The sequence below is a fragment of the Myxocyprinus asiaticus genome, chromosome 30, assembly GCF_019703515.2.
Source record: "Myxocyprinus asiaticus isolate MX2 ecotype Aquarium Trade chromosome 30, UBuf_Myxa_2, whole genome shotgun sequence".
NCBI lineage: Eukaryota > Metazoa > Chordata > Actinopteri > Cypriniformes > Catostomidae > Myxocyprinus > Myxocyprinus asiaticus.
The window spans coordinates 44094224-44117176 of NC_059373.1; the positions used below are offsets into that span (position 1 = coordinate 44094224).

The 22953-nt window shown below is 39.3% G+C and overlaps 1 protein-coding gene across 1 annotated transcript in view; it reads left to right on the forward strand.

Moving 5' to 3' along the window:
• The window catches only part of LOC127421046 (SH3 and cysteine-rich domain-containing protein-like), a 47768-nt gene extending 34241 nt beyond the window's left edge, over positions 1-13527 (forward strand). The window contains exon 8 of the mRNA XM_051663755.1: positions 13475-13527. Coding sequence (XP_051519715.1) covers positions 13475-13527 — 53 coding nt within the window. The remainder of the gene's footprint in view (positions 1-13474) is intronic.
• The last annotated feature ends 9426 nt before the right edge of the window (positions 13528-22953 follow it).

Below are 22953 nucleotides of genomic sequence, written 5' to 3' on the forward strand. Positions count from 1 at the left end.
CATAACTGATTTGTATTTAGATTTGCACTAAATGTGTATATTCATATATGTGTGTATGAATATGCATGCATGTATGTATATATGTATATTGTCTTTGTCCTCCCATATACACACACTTTTCAATATTTATAAATGTATTCATTCAAATTTTATTTATTTTTTTAAAGTCTTGTTGCTGTTTTTGTATAGTGTACTGGAAGCTCCTGTCACCGACAAATTCATTGTAAGCATACTTGGCAATAAAGCTCATTCTGATTACAGTAAATTTGAGCTACACTTCATGCTGCCTGAAAAAATGAAACGTGCTTTGATCCTGAAGGAAACTGCTGCATCATACATTTCTTTGCCTAATTCCCCGTTGCAGATGTCACATTCTCTGAATGAAGGCCTTTTTAAAAACTAAGTATATTTACTACATACACAGCTAATCCAGATACAAGGAAAACATTAGAGGTAAAAAGCACATTTCTCAGTTGTTTCCAGGTCTTCAATGAATTGTTAGATATGCATTACAGATTTGATGCCGCCAGGTTTTGAATCAGCAGATCTGTAAATAAATGTATACTTGACTTAATTAACTGCTTATTAATCCACCACACAAAAATAAAAAAAAAAATTGCTTATTCACTTATTGTGGTGAGGCAAGTGACTTATTTTGGACTAGGTTTTCCAGAAACTGCAAAATCGGCTGCTTGTTTCTCTTGCCAGATCTGGCAACACTGCAACTGGTACTTCACCCACCCTTAGTGCAGAGTACTGTCATTTTAAAAAGTTATTAACAGTTTTTATTTTGTTCTAACCAGTAACCATTTGGAAAGGAGGCTGCGGAACTTCTGAACTGAAAAAAAAAAAGCCTTAAGTTCTTGCTCCGAACAAACCGAAATGAAAAATTCATTTTTAGTCCCTGTTAGCAAGAATGTTTTAATCTAAACTCTTTCTACTGCCATGCATAATCTCATCAGGCTTTTAACCTTGGGAATGAAGAGCCTTGTTTGTAAACAGCTCAATTAACCCACACTGCATTAACCAAAAATCTGAATTCATTGATATTGGTCTCCAGCATGTTGGGCCTCATGTATTCAGATAGAAGACAAAGGCAGGCCTAACAGTCATAAAAACATTCCTCAAGCCCCCTCCTTCTAAGTCGTAAATTTTACTGATAAAAATTGCACCAAAATCAAACAAAGGGAGTCCAAAATAGACTACAAATCCATGAAGCCTTGCTCACTAAAGGATCGAGCGCTCAACTCCTATTGGATGAGGCACACAACAGAACGTCCCTCAAACATGACATCATCAGGACTTCAAATAATTCTGAAATGCTTCCAAAGTTGCTTCCAGCAACTTAGTTCACCGAATACGGACGTAGCTTTTTGCTGCTCTCCGGTGCAACCTCGTGGCTTAAGGAAGTAATGTCCGACTTGAAACTGTAGCCATACAATCTCCATCTCGCTGGACGAGTTGAGATTACTCTGTGTTCAACCAAACACTCTAACGGATCCGAAGGAGACCGCCGAGCAATTCGCATCTTCACCCGTTGGCCTACAGAAGTGAAGAGATTAAAGATTTCTCTTCCATCTTCAATCAAGTCGACATTTGAGTTCTCCGCCAGCCCGCCAAGAATCAACAGCCGTACCGCCCGCCGACAGCGCGAGGAAACGGCCCCCGTCATCACCCGACCCTCAAGGAACCAGGTCAAAGTAAAAGGACGGAGGAAAACACATTCTACCTGTGTCCTCATGCGATTCAAGTAAGAGGTTTACGTTTGGGCAGAGATAGAATATTATAGTGTTATTCTTGTGTTTCAAGGTTTTTGCTTGTACAGTTTACGGACCACCATGTCCGCTCATTATTAATACTCAGGGTATTAATTATCACGAATTTGTTTTGCTGTATTGTGGTCCAACCAAATTGGACTGTTGTGCATTTTCGCCATCGTGGGTGAGACAGCAACCGAGTTCATCCATTAGAGTCAAATAACAAGGGACTTTTACGAGACCTGCTCGTAAAACCGCGTCTGAGTGATGAACACGGCTGCTTTATCTCCAGCTATCGCGAAATCAGCTTTCGGGCTGTCACTTAATCATCTCTCTCTCTCTCACTAACCACACTGACACACACACACACACACACACACCTTGTGTGTTATAGGATTATTTTATTTCCATATCTAATATCACTGTTTAGTTTGTAGTTGTAAGTCGGAAGTTTATTGACTGCATTGTATTAATTATTAATTGATATTACTGCATAAATAAACTTTGTTTATATTACAAAGAGAAGTGTTTTGGTTTGTTTTGCATACGCCTGTGTCATGCTGACGGGATGTCAGTGCTCGGATTCAAACCTTCATTCATTGTTTTTTTTTTCGAAAATCGATATTCTTCGGATGTCGATTTTCCTAAGAAAATCTAATATTGAGACCGTTTTAATATTCGGTTATTAGTCCCTGATTCCAGGGTGGTGCCCCGTCAATGTTAATCCTTATTAATATTCTATTGATTTTTGATAATTGATAATTATCTTTGATTGAATTTGAATGATCAATAAGCTAGTGTTAATTTTAATGTTTCATCGATGTTAACAATTAACTTTGATAAGTGTTGATTTAAATTATGCAGGAAATTGGAATATTGCAATAATAATTTGCGAATAAAGCAGCATTTTCATCCCATGTGTTTGAGAACAAAATCGAGGAAACTGGCACAGAAATGAAAATAGAAGTTAAAGCCACTGTGGCACTTGCACATGCAGATGCTTTCCGTTCAGGAGTGAAAGCATGTCAGTTCTGGGAGGTCATAGTAGACAAATCAAGCTTTGGCATTCAACAATAACCAGAGCAACATTTGATATGCTGTGTGATGAGCAAATTAAATGTTTTCACATGGCTTTTGATGCACATCTTCATTCCTTTATAAATTCTACTGGAATATTCAGTCAATGCATTTCTAGTTCTATCACAGTTTATGCATAAACCAGTCGATCATAGTTTGTAGACCTAATCGAGAGAAAATAAATTATCCACCTCAAGCACGTGTATACTTGTATGCACATTTTCGGAAACTTTATTTGCATCATGCACTTTCAATACAGCATTTATGCAGCATCCTATAATTTGCATTAAAATGTGGCTGGAAACCCAGCTAATTTTAACCAATCACAGTTGGGAATCTTAAATACAGACTCTCTACTGTATGACAATGAAGCACATGCTCGGTCTGTAAAAATAAAAGGGATGTTAAAGGGCATAACCTTGAGTTTGGCCACATCAGGCTCATGACGCAACATGTGGCGAGAGAGACTTTCCTGTGAACACACACAGACGTCAGTGGCACAATAGTAAACAGAAGGAATTGAACAAGGTGCAAAACCCTACAATTAACATAAGTGTTGTATGCTCTTAAAGAGCAAGTCAAACGCATAACAATCTGCCTCAATTACAGGTCCATTGTGCATATGGAGTGCCATCAACTGAAGTTGTAATGTCTTCAAAAGACATCACAAGAAAGTTCCCTCCATGTATGCACACCGAAAAACCATAATAGTTAACTTTCCTCAATTCAATTAAGGGAAGCCTTTATGCCAATTAATTGAGTAATTTCTTCAAAATGTATTAAATTATGTTAGCTTAACTTTGATCATCTAGAGTGAAATTTAAGTTAACTACATAAGTTTACTTGAGGAAAAAGGAATAGTTCTCCCAAATGTGGAAGTTCTCAATTTTCTCATCCTCATGCTAGGACTTTATTCTGTTGAACACAATGAAGACTTTTAGAAGAACATCTCAGCTCTGTAGGTCTATACAACGCAAGTGAACTGTGGCCAACACTTTAAAGCTAAAAAAAAAAAAAAAAAATCCATAATACTCCAATGGATTAATCAATGTCTTCAGAAGTAATAAGGTGTGGATGAGAAACGGATCAATACTCCAATCCCTTTTTACTATAAAGCTCCACTTTCACTTTTACAGTACAGTCTTTTGTTTTTGGCAATTTGCAATAAGCAAATCTCCACCTACAGGGCAGGGAAGAGAATTTATAGTTAAAAAAAAAAAAAAATCAATCTTGATCTGTTTCTCACCCAAAGCGATCATACAGTATCACTTCTGAAGATATGGATTAAACCACGGAGTCTTATGGATTACTTCGATGCTACCTTTACTCAAATTTAGTCACCATTCATTGCATGGACCTACAGAGCTGAGATATTCTTCTAAAAATCAGAATTTCTGAAAGTCATACACATCTGGGATGGCATAAGGGTGAGTAAATGAGAATTTTATTTTGGGTGAACTATTCCTTTAGTTTCAATTAAATTCAAATTTAGATCATAACACCACTTAATGATAACTGATTGTCAATCATTAAACTCAATTCTCCACAGAAATGCATAGACACATGTACTTCAGTTGCCTACAATATGCACAAGGAGAACTGAGAACTGTAGAATTAACTTGACCAAAGGGGACACAGACTAAAATTTTGTAGTAATGTGATTCTACGAGACTAGGTTGGGTATGGTCATATTTTGGGTGAGTATTATCAGTTGTGCAAGTACATGACTAATTGTACTTCAATACTAGGAGTACAATTGAGGCCTTTGTACTTTGTACTATTAAATTCAAAAGGCTAAATTAGACTTTTCACTCCTTGTAATTTCACCAAGTCAGCCTTACATTATTTTTCACAAATTATGCTGCTCCAATATTCAATAATTTTTGCCTTGATACATTGCCCATAAAAAAAAAAAAATAAAAAAAAAAAACAAATCCTTAAGGGGTGCCTTTAGCCCAGTTGTACCCTACAAATGCCCCTGAAACTCAAATCCATTGGAAAATATTGTTGTCCAGCAAATATTGCTTTTTACACTTTATGTACATTTTGCAGCACCAATACTGAACATTAGGCTATAGAGAATTATTTCACTTTTAACACCCCTGGAAAAATATGTTGATCAGATTCACACCTGCATGGATCCCTCATACTGCCAGTAAACGAGTATTTCGGACTGATGCTCCTCACCTGCGTGTCTCTTCTCGTGAGCTTTCCGAGCAACGTGAGACTCGAACCTCATCCCTCAACGGCCTCTTGAGCACCTGAGGAGGAAAATGGTCAGATTTTCATTGTATATTATACCATTAGCTGTTCAAGAGCTACTCAACGCCACAGCAGCATTTAGAGCAACACCTTGAGCTACAGACGCACCTGAAATTGGACGTGCCGTGCGTTGCCAGGTGCAGTTTAAACTCTCGCGGTTTCCTGAACGTCTGTGCGCACTGTGGCTCTTTACACTGAGACAGAAGGACACAGTTTGAACTCGCGATCTTCACTACAAACTTAAGACAGACGTATACGAGCCATTACATGCAGCGAGAGCTAATAAAATAGTGGGTATAAACGTGTCAAACCTTGAAATACTCTTGTTTCGCGCCGTGCGCGTAACGCACATGTCGCCGGAGTTTATCAGCAGAGAAGAAGCTTTAGGTGCAGACAGCGGCAGTGCACCTTATTAAACAGAGAGAAAAATGACAGACTTTAACCAGTAAAATTGGTAGTTACACTGAAATGGTGTGGACTTTAAATGTTGAAGTCAATATTGTGTTTATTTTTTGCAGTTCATTAGGCCTGCGGTTTGACCAATTTTAAAGAAGTCTACAAATCTCAATATGACTTCAATCTACATGCTCTTTAATAGGTTAAGGTAAACATTTCACAGTTTAGGACACTTGTGAAAAATACCCAAACAATTCATTCTTAAAGTTTTTTACTCCTTGTGCACTAAATCATGCCGACTCAGATGCGAGCTACGGGAGAAACTGCGTCCGCATCCCTCAACTGGACACTTGTGAGGTCGCTGAAGGGAACGGGAAGAAAAAGCCACTAATAAAACGGAAAGAAAAAGCAACTGGTGTGTTTATTTGAAATCAATATGCGCAACTCACCGCGCCCGTGCGCACGGTCTCGTGCTCCTGCAGACGCTGCAGACGCCACTGACGCGCGAATGTCGCGCCGCAATCAGCGTACGCGCAGTTTAATGAAAGCTGCAGCCGCTGCACCAAGTCTTCTTTCTCCACCATTTGTACGTTCATCGTGTTCTTCCTTTACCTCGTCTGTTCACACTACCGCATCATCGGCTTTAAAAGCTCGTGACGCTCGTGACACCTGCACGCAGTATCGCTAATTATGTTACGTAATATGATAATGATCTCTTGTTCAACTCATTCAAACACAAGAGCTACCTGACAGAACTTGGCGTCCTTGCATGATTCTGCCACACCTTAACAACAACAGTTATGCCAAATTTGAAAGTACAGTTGAAACAAAATCTCTATATCCAAAACTATAAGAACTAAAACATAAAACGGATCAATCACGATAAAACAATGAACAAGAGTAAATGAATGCAGACTGAAAGACAGAAAAACATTTGAAAATGGCAGTAAGACAAAATAATTAATTCAAGGAAATACAATTTTGACTGACAGCTAAATGTTTGCTAAAAATAACAGATTTTCCGAGATGATAATTTTCCACCCTGTCTCTGGCACTCTGTCTGAAACGCTGGGTGTAAATGTAAACTTCAATGCAAATGACCACTATTATGATTGGCTGACTTCACACAGCTTCAACCCGCTTCAACAAGCCAAAGCATACACTGTAAAATAAATAAATAACACACACACACACACACACACACACACACACACACACACACACACTAAAAAAGCGGTAATATTCCAGCAGCTGGGGCGCCAAAAAAATTCTGTGAAATAACGGAAAATAACTGACTTGTAAAAATACAGTAATTTTCCATAATTAAAATACAGTTTGTAGCTTTAATTTTACTTGAGATCTGTATTTTTTTTTTTTTTTTTTTTTTTTTTTTTTTTTTTTAGCTTTTTAATGTTTAATGAAGGATATTTACTTGTGTAAAAACAATGAAATTACCTATAAATATGGTCAAACACTGCTATAATACAAATAATCAGCCTTAAAAGTACAAAAGAGTGCTGTTATTATTTGGGTTTTATTATATAATTTTATGAAACAATCTTGTAAATTTCATCTAATTTTACTGTAATTAAATTATATAGCTAAACAAAAATGTTTAAAAAAAAACTGTTTTAAAACTGGTAATGGAGTTTATAATTACAATAATATACTGTTAATTTTAGATCATATCAAGTGTTTTGAGTTTTTGATTTAACTTTAAAAAAAAAAAATCCAAACACTAAAAAAATGATTATGATCATATTTACCATCATTTTGTGTTAAAATGGGTATTGACGTGTGAAAAAGCAGCAATACACTATCTTTCTTATATACCATTTGAAACTGTCACTTATTTAAAACTACAGAAAATGTTTGGCCTCCAATTCAACAATGTGGTTGAATGACAAATTATAAAATGTTGACATGTAGCTTTACAATACAGCTTTTAAACAATCAGCACACACTTCCTGTTCTTAACATTTATTTAATTCTGTTGTCCAACAAACCAGAACAGAAAACACTTGCACCTCTTGCAACATTCTTGCTTACAAAACTTGAAATTTCTAACAATTTGTTATACAAATGAATGAGCCAGAATAAATAATTACAAATTAAATAATAAAGAAAAAAATTAAACAGTCTGCCTGCCTACCTGAACACAAAAACTGACAGATAAATTAAAAAGTCATTAAAATAAAGCAGGAAAATGTTTTTTTTTTTTTTTTTTTTTTTTGTATGTTTTTTTTATTTTTTATTATTAAACCAAGAGTACCTAAACTTACAACCACACCGAACCAGCATGGACACTTAGTGCAGAAGACCTCCAACAATTGGTTGCTTGTGGGCAGATAAATTGTGCAGACACCTCAAAAAAGCTAGCAGCTTGCCAGACAGAAATGAACAGCATATACCAACAGTTGTGTCACCTCTGAGACCTGAGAAGGGCCCTGAGGTGTTTTTTAATGGCCACGTTTACTGCTGTTCAATTATGTCTGACAAGCTGCTGGCTCACTGCGATATCTCTGTACAAACTACCAGTGAGTAGTAACTTAAAGTAGTAACTTTTTCCAGTAGTGTGAACCTACTATATACTTCAAATATGATTAGAATTTTTGTAGATGCATCAGTGGTACTATCAGACAACACTTAACGCATACTCAAAATCAATTATACAGTGGGCAAGAGTGAGTCTTCTGGAAAAGTCTATGTGAGACTGACATGAGTTATTATGCATGTAAATGGAGGGAGATTGGACTCCAATGTTTTCTCTTCTGAATAATGTTTCTTTTTACTCCCTCCATTCGTAGTCTGCAATTTTTGATATCAGAGAAAGAACCTTTGGACTGACCGCCAGCTGCTTTCTGGAAGTGTTCTTCTCCACTTTCGATCCCTTGTCGGGATTTATCTTGAAAATGCATCTGTCGAATGAAATACAACAAAAAACTTCAGTGATGAAACGTGGACTCTACTGTAATATACTCTTTTAATATACTCTTTTTCTCATTTGAATTTTGAGAAGGTCCAGAATTGAATAAAGAAATAATTGCAGTCAATAACTTGGGTGTGGTCTCTGCAGGTTTGGGGTAGGAACAGGTTTTTAAAACTGGACCTGTGCAGGACTCGAGCACCCAGAGGAAGCCTTTGCGAACACAGAAGTAACATGTAACCTCCATGTAAAGCCCCAGTCTTTCAGTCATATGAAAATGTAGATGGACAACATTAGAAAGACTTTGAATATAATGCAATTCAGCATAAACTGCAGCCTTCAAAATTGCCACAGAATTGAATCAACATCTCTCTGACATAGTCTGATAGGTAGGGTCTATTGCAGGGCTCTTGTATTGGATTGCATAAGATTATACAGGGGAAACTATTTTTCTGTTTTTTCTATATCCATTTTGATGTATAAAATTGACTTCTGCTTTCTTACCTTTGCAAAAACTCCAATGTTGCTCCTTTGGCTGCTGGGTAAGAGATGTTCAGGCAGTAGTAGGAGGCAAACAGCAACACAACAGCATCAGTGAAGACAGTGATGTGGCTATTCACAATATTTTGGTCCACAGATAACATGAAGTACTCTGCTGCCAAAGCATTTGTTGTACAAATACACAAGAGAGGGGATCTGTAACTTTTTGTGACAAACTGAGCCCAAAGACCAAGTCCAGCTATTATTAAATATCATTTTCCTTTACAAACCGATTGAACTGTATATCAAAAAACATATTAACCATCACCCAATTGGTTATGTAAGCATTATAATCCAATGTACATATAATAACCCTTTAAGGAACAATTTGGATTTTTTGACATGTGGTGTGAGCTATTGTTAGTAATATCTATGTTTAAACATAGTTCAGGATACAGATGCTGTGGATGGAGACATCCCAGGGAGCCAGTCAGAAATGATCAGCATATTAATCAAATTGATCAAATTAGTTGTTATAAGTCTCTTACCAGCTTTAAATTATTCAAACACATTTTCAATGAATAGTCTAAATCCCATACTATTAAACTGAGAAAAGCTACAACCATCAATGGCATCAAACCATAATTTCAACCAACCAATCACACCACAGTCAAGCCCAGAAGTCCAAATCCAAATCTTTAATTGTCCATACTGTATATCTTTCACTCATCTATTAAAACAAAAAGTTTTTACATTTATTGTTATCATGGTATTGACTGTTATCACAATATAGTTTTTAGGTCGTATTGTTCACCTCCAGAGTAGCAGCAAATGACCCACGGCAAATGTAAACACAACACTCCACTCAAAAGATAATTTAAAAAAAACAACTCAATTAGTTGTTGCATAACAACTATCCTTTTAAAGACCAATAGTATACTATAATAATAGCATAATAACAGTAACTAGGACAGAAAAATAAACATATTCAAACATACCACACATAACTATGCATGGTGTACTTGGAAGTTCAGCACAGTTCACTTCAGAGGGCAGGGTTGTTTGATCGACTTTATGGAACATCTGGTCCTCTTCCTCATTGTAATACTTGAAGTAGTTGAAGAAACCCAGCAGCATTGACATTTACAACATTCTTGCTTGAAGTGTCCATTTCTCTGAAGATGGTCTCCATCTTCCCTGTCTTGTCACTAGACTTGAGGTATGAAACAACTCTGGCTCATTTATTTGCTATGGCTTTGTCATCAATGTCCATGCCCGTAAGCTCTTTAAAATGAGTCTTCATGCCAACTGTCTCAAATAAATATGGCCATTCATTTGTCAAATCAGAGGTCTCAATTCCACTGATAATGTCTTTTCTCTGCATGAAGACAGTGGCCCTCATCATATTCTCAATACCTTTGGTGTCACATCATCTTTCATTGTACATTTTCTTTAAGTTTTCTTGTGCATGTTTCTGTGATTCAGGCATTTCATCAGGTGGTAGCCGCACTGGTTGCCAGTTTATACATCTGTAGGTATCTAGTCTTCTCTTCCTGGGTGGGGTGTCCTCTCCTTCACTGGTGCTAATAGCTAGTCTCTTTAAGGAAAGTGAAGTGCTTCCTCTCCTTAAGTTATCCACTCTGCTGATCATCTGATTTGTGATTAAGTCATACCCACTGCCAACAATTTCACCTTCAATGACATCTCTGAATGCCACATGATATGCCTTTGCCATCTTTCTTGCAAACTCACTGATGTGTTTCTTCCCGGGTGTTGGGCATATTGTTAAGATTTCACTGACAATCAGTCGTATAATTTGAAGTCTCTCACTTTTTGTTGGTCGCTTCCCTGTTTCCAGCTTTCTGATGATCTCAGATGGCATCTTCTTCCAAGGAATTTCAATTAAATGATGTACAAATTAAAACAAATACTTGTGGCTTTGAATGTGAAAGAAGTCTCCTCATTTCTGCTGGCTTTAGGAAGGAGGTCACTCTCTTGTATGTAGTTCAAGTCCTCAATGTCATGGACTCCTAATTCCTGAAGAACCACAAGCAAAGGCTCAAGTTCCCTTAGTTTTGGAAGAGTTGATTTAATAAAAGAGGCAAGAGCACTCCCTCCATCCATGACTATAGAGGAGAGATGAGACAGACTGATCGTTTGGTTTCTCAGATAATTGATCTTTATGTATAACTCAAGTGACTCTGTAAGTAGTAAAAGGGACTTAAATGAATCTGGCCGTTACAGTCATCTCCAGCTAAATGCCATACATTTTGATAAAACACCATAAACCAATCAGTGGAACATTTCCAGTAATCTCTGAAGAACTCTAACCCTCTCCGCCATTGCTCATACGTAGGTGTGTTTACTGCAACACTTATTAAGTATATGCAGAGTGCAGCTTCACTTTTGGCATTGCATTGGGATAGAGTCAAAAGCCAGAACTTTGTACAATCTCAGTAGCTCCTCGTATATTTAACAGTGTGGTTTTGTTCAAAAACAAAAATTTAAAATACAGTACTAGTATTCTGACAGATTTGTGTATAGTCTGGATTTTTTTATTTTTTGTTATCTTTACTCTGTGTCAACAATGCTATGTTTCAGTGAAATGACTCTTGTCCCAAAAAACTTGTACGCAGGCAATGGATAATAATCCAGATTGAGCTCTGCTTTGATGCACCTCATGCTCTGCTTTGCCTCTTTCACTTCATATAGTCCAAACTCTGGCAAATATGACACATCATGAGGTGTAACAATCAAGTACACATGCTTCTCCTCCTCCAACAGTATGAGCTCAATTTGACCGAATTCAGTTGACTTAGCTTGGCTCAGACAAAAGAAAGAATCCCTTTTTGTACAGAGTACCTTTCCACTGTACCTTGGTAGTTGCCACAATATTGGGTTCCTTGACCAAGTTTGCTCCGACAGCAGTGCGCACTGCATTGCTGTACAGTTCAGCGTGGAAAGGAATGGAGTACTTCACCACCAATAAAGATGAAAAAGGAGCCTGAATGTAAATATGCTTGTAGTAGCTGGTGGTTCCTGGCAAGTGTTTGTCATACATTTTTGAAATTCTGTGTTCTTCGCACACATCTTTTGAAGTATGAGTGCTTGCTTTCAAACCTCATTGTCCACAATCGCATTAGTGGGCCAAGCTTCAGTTTCAATGCAAGGTAGTGAGTGAGGTAATGTTGCTTTGGTTTCAGTTTGTGTGCAGGAAACTTTTCTTTCCTTGCCTCTAGATAGTCACGGATCTGAACATTGAGCAAAGCAACCTGAGGCACTGATATTCTAGGGGCACAAATCAATTCCACTACCTCTTTTAGTTGGACAGTCAGTTGCCATACTGGATTCTCTGTATCTGTGATCTTTTCACCGATTATAACAGGGAGAAGCCTCAGCAAAGACCAGTTTTCTGTTGCCTGGCCACCTAGTTTTACATCCTTTTCAGAAACTTCTGAGGGTGTAGAATTACTGTCAGATCCTTTGTAGCTAAACTGCCTGATTAAGTTGCGAATATGTGAAGAATTTCTTCACCTTGACAAAGTAATTGAGGTAAATGGCAAGGTCGGATGCCACTACACCCTCAAACAAATCATGGCAATACAGGGTGGGAGGATTAAAGACAGAGTCAAATTTCAAACCTCTGACTTCACTTGCATTATCATCCTGCTTGCTCTTGAACAGTGTCATTGTTGTCTTGTACTGTGCGGATTGGAGCATGGTGTTCTAAATTGTCTAGCTCACTTCTAGTTACGTGACAATATCGGCAGAAATAGTGAGATGTACTGAATTTTTCTGTGAAGCCACCGATATTATGTGAACCCAAATTATCGCCTCCAGTTCTCCAAGATCTGATATTGCTGGAGAGAACACTTTCTCATGGCCAAAATGTTTTAAATCCGCTTCTCGGCACAAAAGCAAAAGCTGCAAGTTGTCAACAGTGGATCGATGAAAAGGATCAAAGTTTGCTAGAGTGAAGTAGACCCCAAGCATCTTGTGTTTTTTCTTTGCAGAGCCAAGGGGATTAACCACCTTAAACGCATCTTTATAAAGTACCACCTTTAAAGTGACACCTGGCTCCAAAAACAGAGGATTGGATTTGAATACCGAACATCGTTTAAAATAAGAGGTGTACTCTCATTCCCAGATGTACAACATTCTTCCCACACAGCAGGATCTTTCAGCAGAGCTGTTAATGTATCTTTTATTGGAATATACTGAGCATATTGCTCCTTTCTGTTTTCATCAAACCCCCAAATAATGGATTGTGGATGCACATAGGGAAAATTTTCCTCAAAATAATGTTTTCTCTTGTACTTTGTGGAAAGGGCAGCTGCATGAATATCTATGTCATCTAGGGTCTTCAAAACATCTTCAATTTCTGTCTCAGATAGTTTAGTTTTTGCTTGAAGTGATACTTTAAGTTGATTCTTTGTGGACTGCTGGCACGCTCCATTGAGACTATTCATTTCTTCTACAATTAACTGTACTGTTGAGGAAGGGATAAGGTGCTTCACCTGCAATTTCATGTAAAACATGCATAGATTTCTCATATATAAACTTCTCATTTGTGCAGGGTCCAGTATATCCTCCTCAGGCCCATCATCAACTGCCCATTCATCTGAATGACTTTCAGCAATAGAGGACTGAAACTCAGTAGGAACTGAAGGAAGACAGTATGCACCAGAGACCTGCAGAGCAGTAGAGTGTTTGTGTTTTCTAGATAGGTGGGACGTGAAAGACGATTTCACTGAAAAAAAAAATTATCACAGTTTTTGAATGGGCAATGTACCTCCTCTCTTTTTGACATGTGAGATTTCAGGTGACACAAAAGATCTTTCAGATCAATAAACTGTTTCTGACAGTAATGAAGTTCACATATAAAGAGTACCTGCAGAGGCTCACATTGTGACACAGATGATGACTGCCGATGATGACGGAAAACATGACACTTAAAAGCATTGTAATTTCTGAAGTGAGACTTGCAACATGCATACTGGTAATGTGCCTCATTTCTGTGTAGCCCTTGATGATGTACGTAAACTTTTAGGGTTTTCACAGAAACACCACAACTATGACAAGTGTAATCTTTGAACATCTTTAACTTTGGCCCAACACACCTCTTTCGCTTCAGCTTTTCACCTTTTCAACTCACACAACTTATCTGCAGAGAGAAACAAAAACAAGTCTATTTAAGTGCATGGGACATGTTAATTAAGAAATCTGCAAAAATCCAAAGAAATACGTGTATTGAACACTGACTATTATGTGTAGACAGCTAAATAGTTAAAACAGTTACACCACCTCAACCGTACTACATTAGCTATGCTAACGTGCCGACTCTCTGCTCAACAACATGAGAGGAGGGAGTTGGCTTAATAGCCTCATAGTTAGCTAACACTTAACTATATGCATTATGACAGGTCATACAGATTTAGTACATTTGCCAAACTGGAGTAAATTCAAAGTCTTACTTGCCTTGCAGCTGCAACGTGTAGGCTGTGACTGTGGATTGTCCTTTTAACTCCCTCAAAATTGTTTGTTTGTCAAATAACAATTTTAGAATGTTCCCGCATACACGCTGACTATCCGAAAGAAAACACATTTACACTGGTAGCTCATGCAATGTCCGTTTGTCCACCTTGTCATCTTTCCACCACCTGGATTCAGACTGTCAATGATCCAATTTAATCCCCCGAATTTTGCCCGCATTAGCTTATCGTCGTTCTTTCCATCGACCGCGCTTTCTATCGAGAACCTCTCCCCCCGATCGTTGCCGTTGTTGTTCAAATTTATTGGAAGGTTCAGACATTTAGAGTCACTTCTAAAGTATCCCAAAATCCGAAATGGCTTGTCTCGTAACGTTCAAGATGTATTTCTTTTATCGTTGCTTTTATTTAATTTTACAACTATTAAATCAGTTATGTACAGTATTAATATATATTTTAAGTGTTACATAACTAAGAAAAGTATATGTAAAATGACATTAAATAATTTCATTTTTAATCATACAAAACTGTATTTTACTGGCATTTTACATTTTAACCTCATTCAAGTTGTGATTATCTGTAAGTTAATAAATCTGTATGCTATAGAATAACAGAATATGTATTTCTATGATTATTAACTTTGTCATTTTAAAAGTTACAGAATTATATTAAAAGTCACCATCTGTGAAAATACAGTAATTATGTCTTTTTTCAATGATAAAAACTGTATGTTGACTGTTTAAAAATGCTTATAGATATTATACACTGATAAAAACACATTTATTTAACATTTTTGTTTATAAAACATCTATAATTATACAAGATCTGTCAATTAACAAACAATGTGAAATTACAGAACGAATACTTCTTTTTAATGTTAATTGTCACTAATTGTATCTAATTTTAAAATTGATTTACAGTATTAAACTAGAATTTAAGTGTCATACATTAAATAAAATATAAATATTTGTGAAATTATGATACATTTGTGAATGTATTTTAAGTCTTTTTATGTAGAAAAAAAACAAGATTTTCCTTAAAAAAATTGAAATTTTATGGTTATTCACAGTTACAGTTTTCCATGTTATTCTACATTAGACATGTAAATTCACAGTCTATTTCTGTAATTTTATTAATATTTTTCTGTACTTTAAAAATACAAGAAAGAAACTGTAAAATAAACAGTAAAAATCCCGTAAGATTACAGATTGTTTTTACAGTGTAGATGCTGGTCTTCACATCTCACATCTTCCGTGTTTTTTTACACACAGGACTGCATGTGTTTCTCCCAGTCCGTTGCGATTGTACCACTCTTAACATCACTGGAAATGCATCAAAACAATCAAAGACGTCCACTTACAAAAGACCAACAATTAAATATAGCACAGATGAGTGCAAAAACAGTCCAGGACCCCTTCAAAACAGCAAGAAACAGTGCAGCTGAATGAAATAGAATGGAGGTCTCCTTTTTAGAGTTATCATCTCAGTGGTTCCCAAACGTTTTACAGTGGCGTACCCCTCCAAACATTCAACATCCTTTCACGTACCCCCTTTCTAACGCATAGATAACATTCATACAATGTATTTTGAAAATATGTGTATTTAACACAATTATCTTTGTAAAACAACTCCCTTATATTAAACATGCTATATTTGTACATGTTTTGTACATGTTAAATGAATCATATACATATTGAATAAATGATTTACCAATTGAGATGGGTATGCTAGATATGATATAACTGCATAACTTGAAAACTCCACCTCATCACGTCACGGTACGCAAGAATAGCATTCGGTTCTGTGCCTGGAATTGTGCATCACTGCAGATACGGTGTTGCCGGTCAACTTCGAGCATTGCGGTTATGTATCTGTGCAATTGCGTGGTCAGATCAAGGTGCTTTTTTATGTCACATTTGACAATTTAGCAAGGTTGAGCTCATTTGCTAAAAAACCATCATGCAACAATGGGAAAACAGGTCTCTAGCGTGCGAGCAAATGTGAGTGAAAATTACTGCATGTGAATGTGGAAAATTATTTGGCTGCACCGGATGTCTGACACCTGTCACCTGTTATGAACTTATACCATCAGACTCAACTCCCTATGCATCTAACCTTAAATACAAATTACGTTTTAAACTGACAAACAAACTAAAATCATGGACGACTGACATGTGCGAGTCTGGTAAAACAGTGAAGTATTCATTTTATTTACTATCAATAAGCTATGTCACCTAGCAGTGTGCTGGGCTGGTGAAAAAAGATACTTGTGTGACGCACGATGCGTGAGTAAATGCATTTTTTGAAAGAGCATTGAAAGAACGCTAAATCTCAGAATGTTATTTGCGTACCCCTATTGTCACCTCATGTACCCCCAGGGGTACGCGTACCCCAGTTTGGGAAAACTGATCTAGTTCATCTAGTGCAGAGGTGCCCAAACTTTTTCCTACGAAGGGCCAAAGTCAATCTTGATTGAGGGCAGTGGGCCAAAAGAGAACATTGCATTATAACAACTTTTTCTCATTCACATATTTCCAAATATTTTGCTTCTCCTGGATGACTATGGATCCAACGGTTTAAATATCTTACCTGGCGCTGGACACGCCTTAATGCTACTTAGCACAACAAAGCTAGTCACGTGGTCAACAGAAACCAAGGGTCGCACGAGGTGACAAGTGTGACTTCCGTACACCACAAATAAATTATGCTGCACTTTAGCAATAAATAATACTCTAAAACAAGTGAAGCACTGTTTATAGACACTAAAAACCTCGATAGTTTTACACACACTGGACAACCAACGCTAAATCTAGCAGTGAATACTTTGGGACATTACACAAAGTATTTTTGCTATTTCTGCCTATCTTGCAAATGTATTGCATTATGAATAATGAGGGAGCGCCGAGATTTGAAAGGCGTTTGCCGTCACGCGCTTGCAATGTTAACAGCTTTGTTGATTATAAACAGGAACTATATAGTTTTATCGCGTCGCTCACTTACAGAGACGTGGTATAACACCCTTTGCATGTAGAATTAACAGGTTTAGAAAGGTTTATACATCTGTAAACATCTTAAGTTCAGTATCTATGCGACAAAGCACTTTTTCACTTCGCACACTCACACTTCTGACACTGCTGACAGCTGCACGAGCGCAAGAGAAGGAGAGTGGATTTATCTGTGCAGCTTCTGGAAGTACAGTTTGATACAAAAACAAGTTGATTGATTTGATTTGTTCATCTGTATCTATTGGGAGAGGGGGTAAAATCTTTTCATGGCAGCGACCTGCCACCACCGCAGGCAGCTCTCACTCGACCTGCCACGGTTCTCACTCGACTTGCCACAGCTCTCACTCGTTACATGCCACGGCTCTCACTCGACTTGCCACAGCTCTCACTCGTTACCTGCCATGGCTCTCACTCGACCTGCCACAGCTCTCACTCGTTACCTGCCACGGCTCTCACTCGTTACCTGCCACGGCTCTCACTCGACCTGCCACGGCTCTCACTCGACCTACCATGGCTCTCACTCGACTTGCCATGGCCCTCACTCGTTACCTGCCACGGCTCTCACTTGACCTGCCATGGCTCTCACTCGTTACCTGCCACGGCTCTCACTCGACTTGCCACGGCTCTCACTCGTTACCTGCCATGGCTCTCACTTGACCTGCCATGGCTCTCACTCGTTACCTGCCACGGATCTCACTCTACTTTTTTCATTATTGGAGAGAGAGAGCACTCGCTCCACCTGCCACAGCTCGCACTCCACCATTGACACAAGGATCGTGTGTGAGAGGTGACGCGACAGATCGTGTGTGATAGCTGTGACGCAACGGATCGTGTGAGAGCTGACGTGACGGATCATGTGTGAGAGCTGTGATGCGACGGATCGTGTGTGAGAGCTGTGACGCGAAGGATCGTGTGTAAGAGGTGACGCGACGGATCGTGTGTGAGAGGTGACGCGATGGATTGTGTGTGAGAGCTGTGACGTGACGGATCGTGTGTGAGAGGTGACACGACGGATCGTGTGTGAGAGCTGTGACGCGACGAATCGTGTGGGGAGGTGACGCGACGGAACGTGTGTGAGAGGTGACGCGACGGATCGTGTGTGAGGGCTGTGACGCAACGGATCGTGTGAGAGGTGACGCGACGGATCGTGTGTGAGAGCTGTGACGCGACGGATCGTGTGTGAGAGCTGTGACGTGACGGATCGTGTGTGAGAGGTGATGCAACGGATCATGTGTGAGGGCTGTGATGCCACGGATCGTGTGAGAGGTGACGCGACGGATTGTGTGTGAGAGCTGTGACGTGACGGATCGTGTGTGAGAGGTGACGCGACAGATCGTGTGTGAGAGCTGTGACGCGACGGATCGTGTGTGAGAGGTGACGCGACGGATCGTGTGTGAGAGCTGTGACACGACGGATCGTGGGTGAGAGGTGACGCGACGGATCGTGTGTGAGAGCTGTGATGCGACGGATCGTGTGTGAGAGGTGACGCAACGGATCGTGTGTGAAAGGTGACGCGACGGATCGTGTGTGAGAGGTGACACGACGGATCGTGTGTGAGGGCTGTGACGCGACGGATCGTGTGAGAGGTGACGCGACGGATCGTGTGTGAGATCTGTGACGCGACGGATCGTGTGTGAGAGCTGTGACGCGACAGATCGTGTGTGAGAGGTGACACGACGGATCGTGTGTGAGAGGTGACACGACGGATCGTGTGTGAGAGTTGTGACGCGACAGATCGTGTGTGAGAGGTGACACGACGGATCGTGTGTGAGAGGTGACACGACGGATTGTGTGTGAGAGCTGTGACGCGACAGATCGTGTGTGAGAGGTGACGCGACGGATCGTGTGTGAGAGCTGTGACACGACGGATCGTGTGTGAGAGCTGTGACACGACGGATCGTGTGTAAGAGGTGACGCGACGGATCGTGTGTGAGAGCTGTGACACGACGGATCGTGTGTAAGAGGTGACGCGACGGATCGTGTGTGAGAGCTGTGATGCTACGGATCGTGTGTGAGAGCTGTGATGCTACGGATCGTGTGTGAGAGCTGTGACACGACGGATCGTGTATGAGAGCTGTGACACGACGGATCGTGTGTAAGAGGTGACGCGACGGATCGTGTGTGAGAGGTGACATGACGGATCTTGTGTGAGAGCTGTGACGCGACGGACCGTGTGTGAGAGGTGAAGCGACGGATTATGTGTGAGAGGTGACGCAACGGAGCGTGTGTGAGAGCTGTGATGCGACGGATCATGTGTGAGAGCTGTGACGCGACGGATCATGTTTGAGAGAGGTGACGCGACGGATCATGTGTGAGAGGTGACGCGATGTATCGTGTGTGAGAACTGTGACGCTACGGATCGTGTGTGAGAGGTGACGCGACAGAGCGTGTGTGAGAGCTGTGACGTGACGGATCGTGTGTGAGAGTTGTGATGCGACGGATCGTGTGTGAGAGAGGTGACGCGACGGATCGTGTGTGAGAGGTGATGCGACGGATCGTGTGTGAGAGCTGTGATGCTACAGATCGTGTGTGAGAGGTGACGCGACAGATCGTTTGTGAGAGTGGGAAGTTTTACTTCTCAGTATTAAGAATTTCTCCATTTTTGCTTTTGCTTAAGGTAGAAAACATCCTAAGCTTTCTGTAAAGGTGTAATGTTAGGTTATGTATGTTTGGATCATAATTAAATGCATCAAAAAATATAAAATTTCCAAAAGTTTCTGCTTGACCATATTCACCCAAGAGTATTAAAAACAAAAATTAATTCGAGATCATTTTTATTTTATTTTAGTTAGTTTTGGGGTTATGAAATCTAACTAAAACTAATTTAGATTAGTTTTATTTTTTTCCAATCATTTTATTTTTTATTTTTATTTTCGTTCATGAGAATTGTTTTAGCTGGTTTTCGTTTTGGTATTTGTCAACTGTAATAACACTGGTGCAATTAAATCTAAAGTTTTACATAGAAGATAAAGGAATGCAATACCACAACATATTTAATGACCATTGTTAAATAATGATTAAAGTAATAATAATTATATTTATTTTTCACACATTATACATTTGCACATATACAATGAAATTCTTTTTTTCCACATATCCCAGCTAAGCTGGGGTCAGAGTGCAGGGTCAGCCATGATACAGCACCCCTGGAGCAGATAGGGTCAAGGGCCTTGCTCAAGGGTCCAACAGTGGCATCTTGGCAGTGCTGGGGTTTGAACCCCTGACCTTCTAATCAGTAACCCAGAGCCTTAACTGCTGAGCCATCACTGCCTTATGTAGTCAAAAAAGTGACCATGAGAGGAGAAGTGTGCCTATACCATCACTGTTATACTAGCCATGATTTGTGTGTCAGTTGATAAAATGTGATTAATTTTACTTTAATTTCTCCATAATTTAATATAGCTAATATCCAATTAGTACTAACGGTGGTGTAACTTTTCTGGCATATAAAAAGGGTTTCATGCTCTGACAGCCAAGGACGAATTTCAATTGCAACATTACCTAAGACATATCTATCTATCTATCTACACTATATTGCCAAAAGTATTCGCTCACCCATCCAAATAATTGAATTCAGGTGTTCCAATCACTTCCATGGCCACATGTGTATAAAATGAAGCACCTAGGCATGCAGACTGCTTCTACAAACATTTGTGAAAGAATGGGCCGCTCTCAGGAGCTCAGTGAATTCCAGCGTGGTACTGTGATAGGATGCCACCTGTGCAACAAGTCCAGTCGTGAAATTGGGATTGGGAATGACAGCAACTCAGCCACGAAGTGATAGGCCATGTGAAATGACAGAGCGGGGTCAGCGGATGCTGAGGCGCATAGTGCGCAGAGGTCGCCAACTTTTTGCAGAGTCAATCGCTACAGACCTCCAAAGTTCATGTGGCCTTCAGATTAGCTCAAGAACAGTGCATAGAGAGCTTCATGGAATGGGTTTCCATGGCCGAGCAGCTGCATCCAAGCCATACATCACCAAGTGCAATGCAAAGCGTCGGATGCAGTGGTGTAAAGCACTCCGCCACTGAACTCTAGAGCAGTGGAGACGCGTTCTCTGGAGTGACGAATCACGCTTCTCCATCTGGCAATCTGTTGGACGAGTCTGGGTTTGGCGGTTGCCAGGAGAACGGTACTTGTCTGACTGCATTGTGCCAACTGTGAAGTTTGGTGGAGGGGGGATTATGGTGTGGGGTTGTTTTTCAGGAGCTGGGCTTGGCCCCTTAGTTCCACTGAAAGGAACTCTGGATGCTTCAGCATACCAAGAGATTTTGGACAATTCCATGCTCCCAACTTTGTGGGAACAGTTTGGGGATGGCCCCTTCCTGTTCCAACATGACTGCGCACCAGTGCAAAAAGCAAGGTCCATAAAGACATGGATGAGCGAGTTTGGTGTGGAAGAACTTGACTGGCCTGCACAGAGTCCTGACCTCAACCCGATAGAGCACCTTTGGGATGAATTAGAGCGAAGACTGCGAGCCAGGCCTTCTCGTCCAACATCAGTGTCTGACCTCACAAATGCGCTTCCGGAAGAATGGTAAAAAATTCCCATAAACACACTCCTAAACCTTGTGGAAAGCCTTCCCAGAAGAGCTGAAGCTGTTATAGCTGCAAAGGGTGGGCCGACGTCATATTAAACCCTATGGATTAAGAATGGGATGTCACTTAAGTTCATATGCGTCTAAAGGCAGATGAGCGAATACTTTTGGCAATATAGTGTATCTATCATGTTTATCTTGTTCATAATGTAACAGTACATTGGCACTAGTGACTTATGAATGTGCTGCCTTCATTCAGAATCAGAAATCGTAGAAAGCTTGCACATCCAATGTTTGAATCCAGGTGCACGACCCAAAAATGTACATACATAAAAACTCACAATAAAGTCGGCACTCTGTTGCTCCTACACTGTAAAAAACAAAACAAAAAAACATCTACTTTAACTTAAAACTTAAGTTTAACTGATGCCTTAAAGTTTTAATTTAAATCAATACGGATTTAAATGTTATTTCAACTCATTATACGTTTTCCCAATTCATTATTTTGCATTCAGACTATTTTTAAGACTAAATGTAAAATAAATATTTTTTGTAATTATTTTTGTAAAAAATATTTTTAAAATTACTTGTAAACTTATGTTGATTTAACTTAAAACTTTAAGGCAGCAGTTAAACTTAATTGTTTAAGTTGAAGTGCATGTAAATTTTTTACAGTGTAAATAAATGTAATGAGCTCACCACATAAGCAAACGTGATATTTCGAGCTACATGCAGCATACATACAGCGTGCTACCTTCATCCAGGATATTTGCACATTGCGTGCAAAATTTTGCCAAACCCACATGTGCCTACACTTTGCGCATCTTGCACAAAAATGCCAAAACTTCCTGGCCATGCCCACTGATTTTGCATGTATGGCTTATGGCATTGCGCTGAGCTTATCGCTAGCACTCTTAAAATAGAGCCCCATATCACTAAAATAATGCAAATTCATCTACTTGAATAAATACTGTGTTAACCATGTATCAAATTAAAACCATAAATAAAAGATGTGTTTTTAAT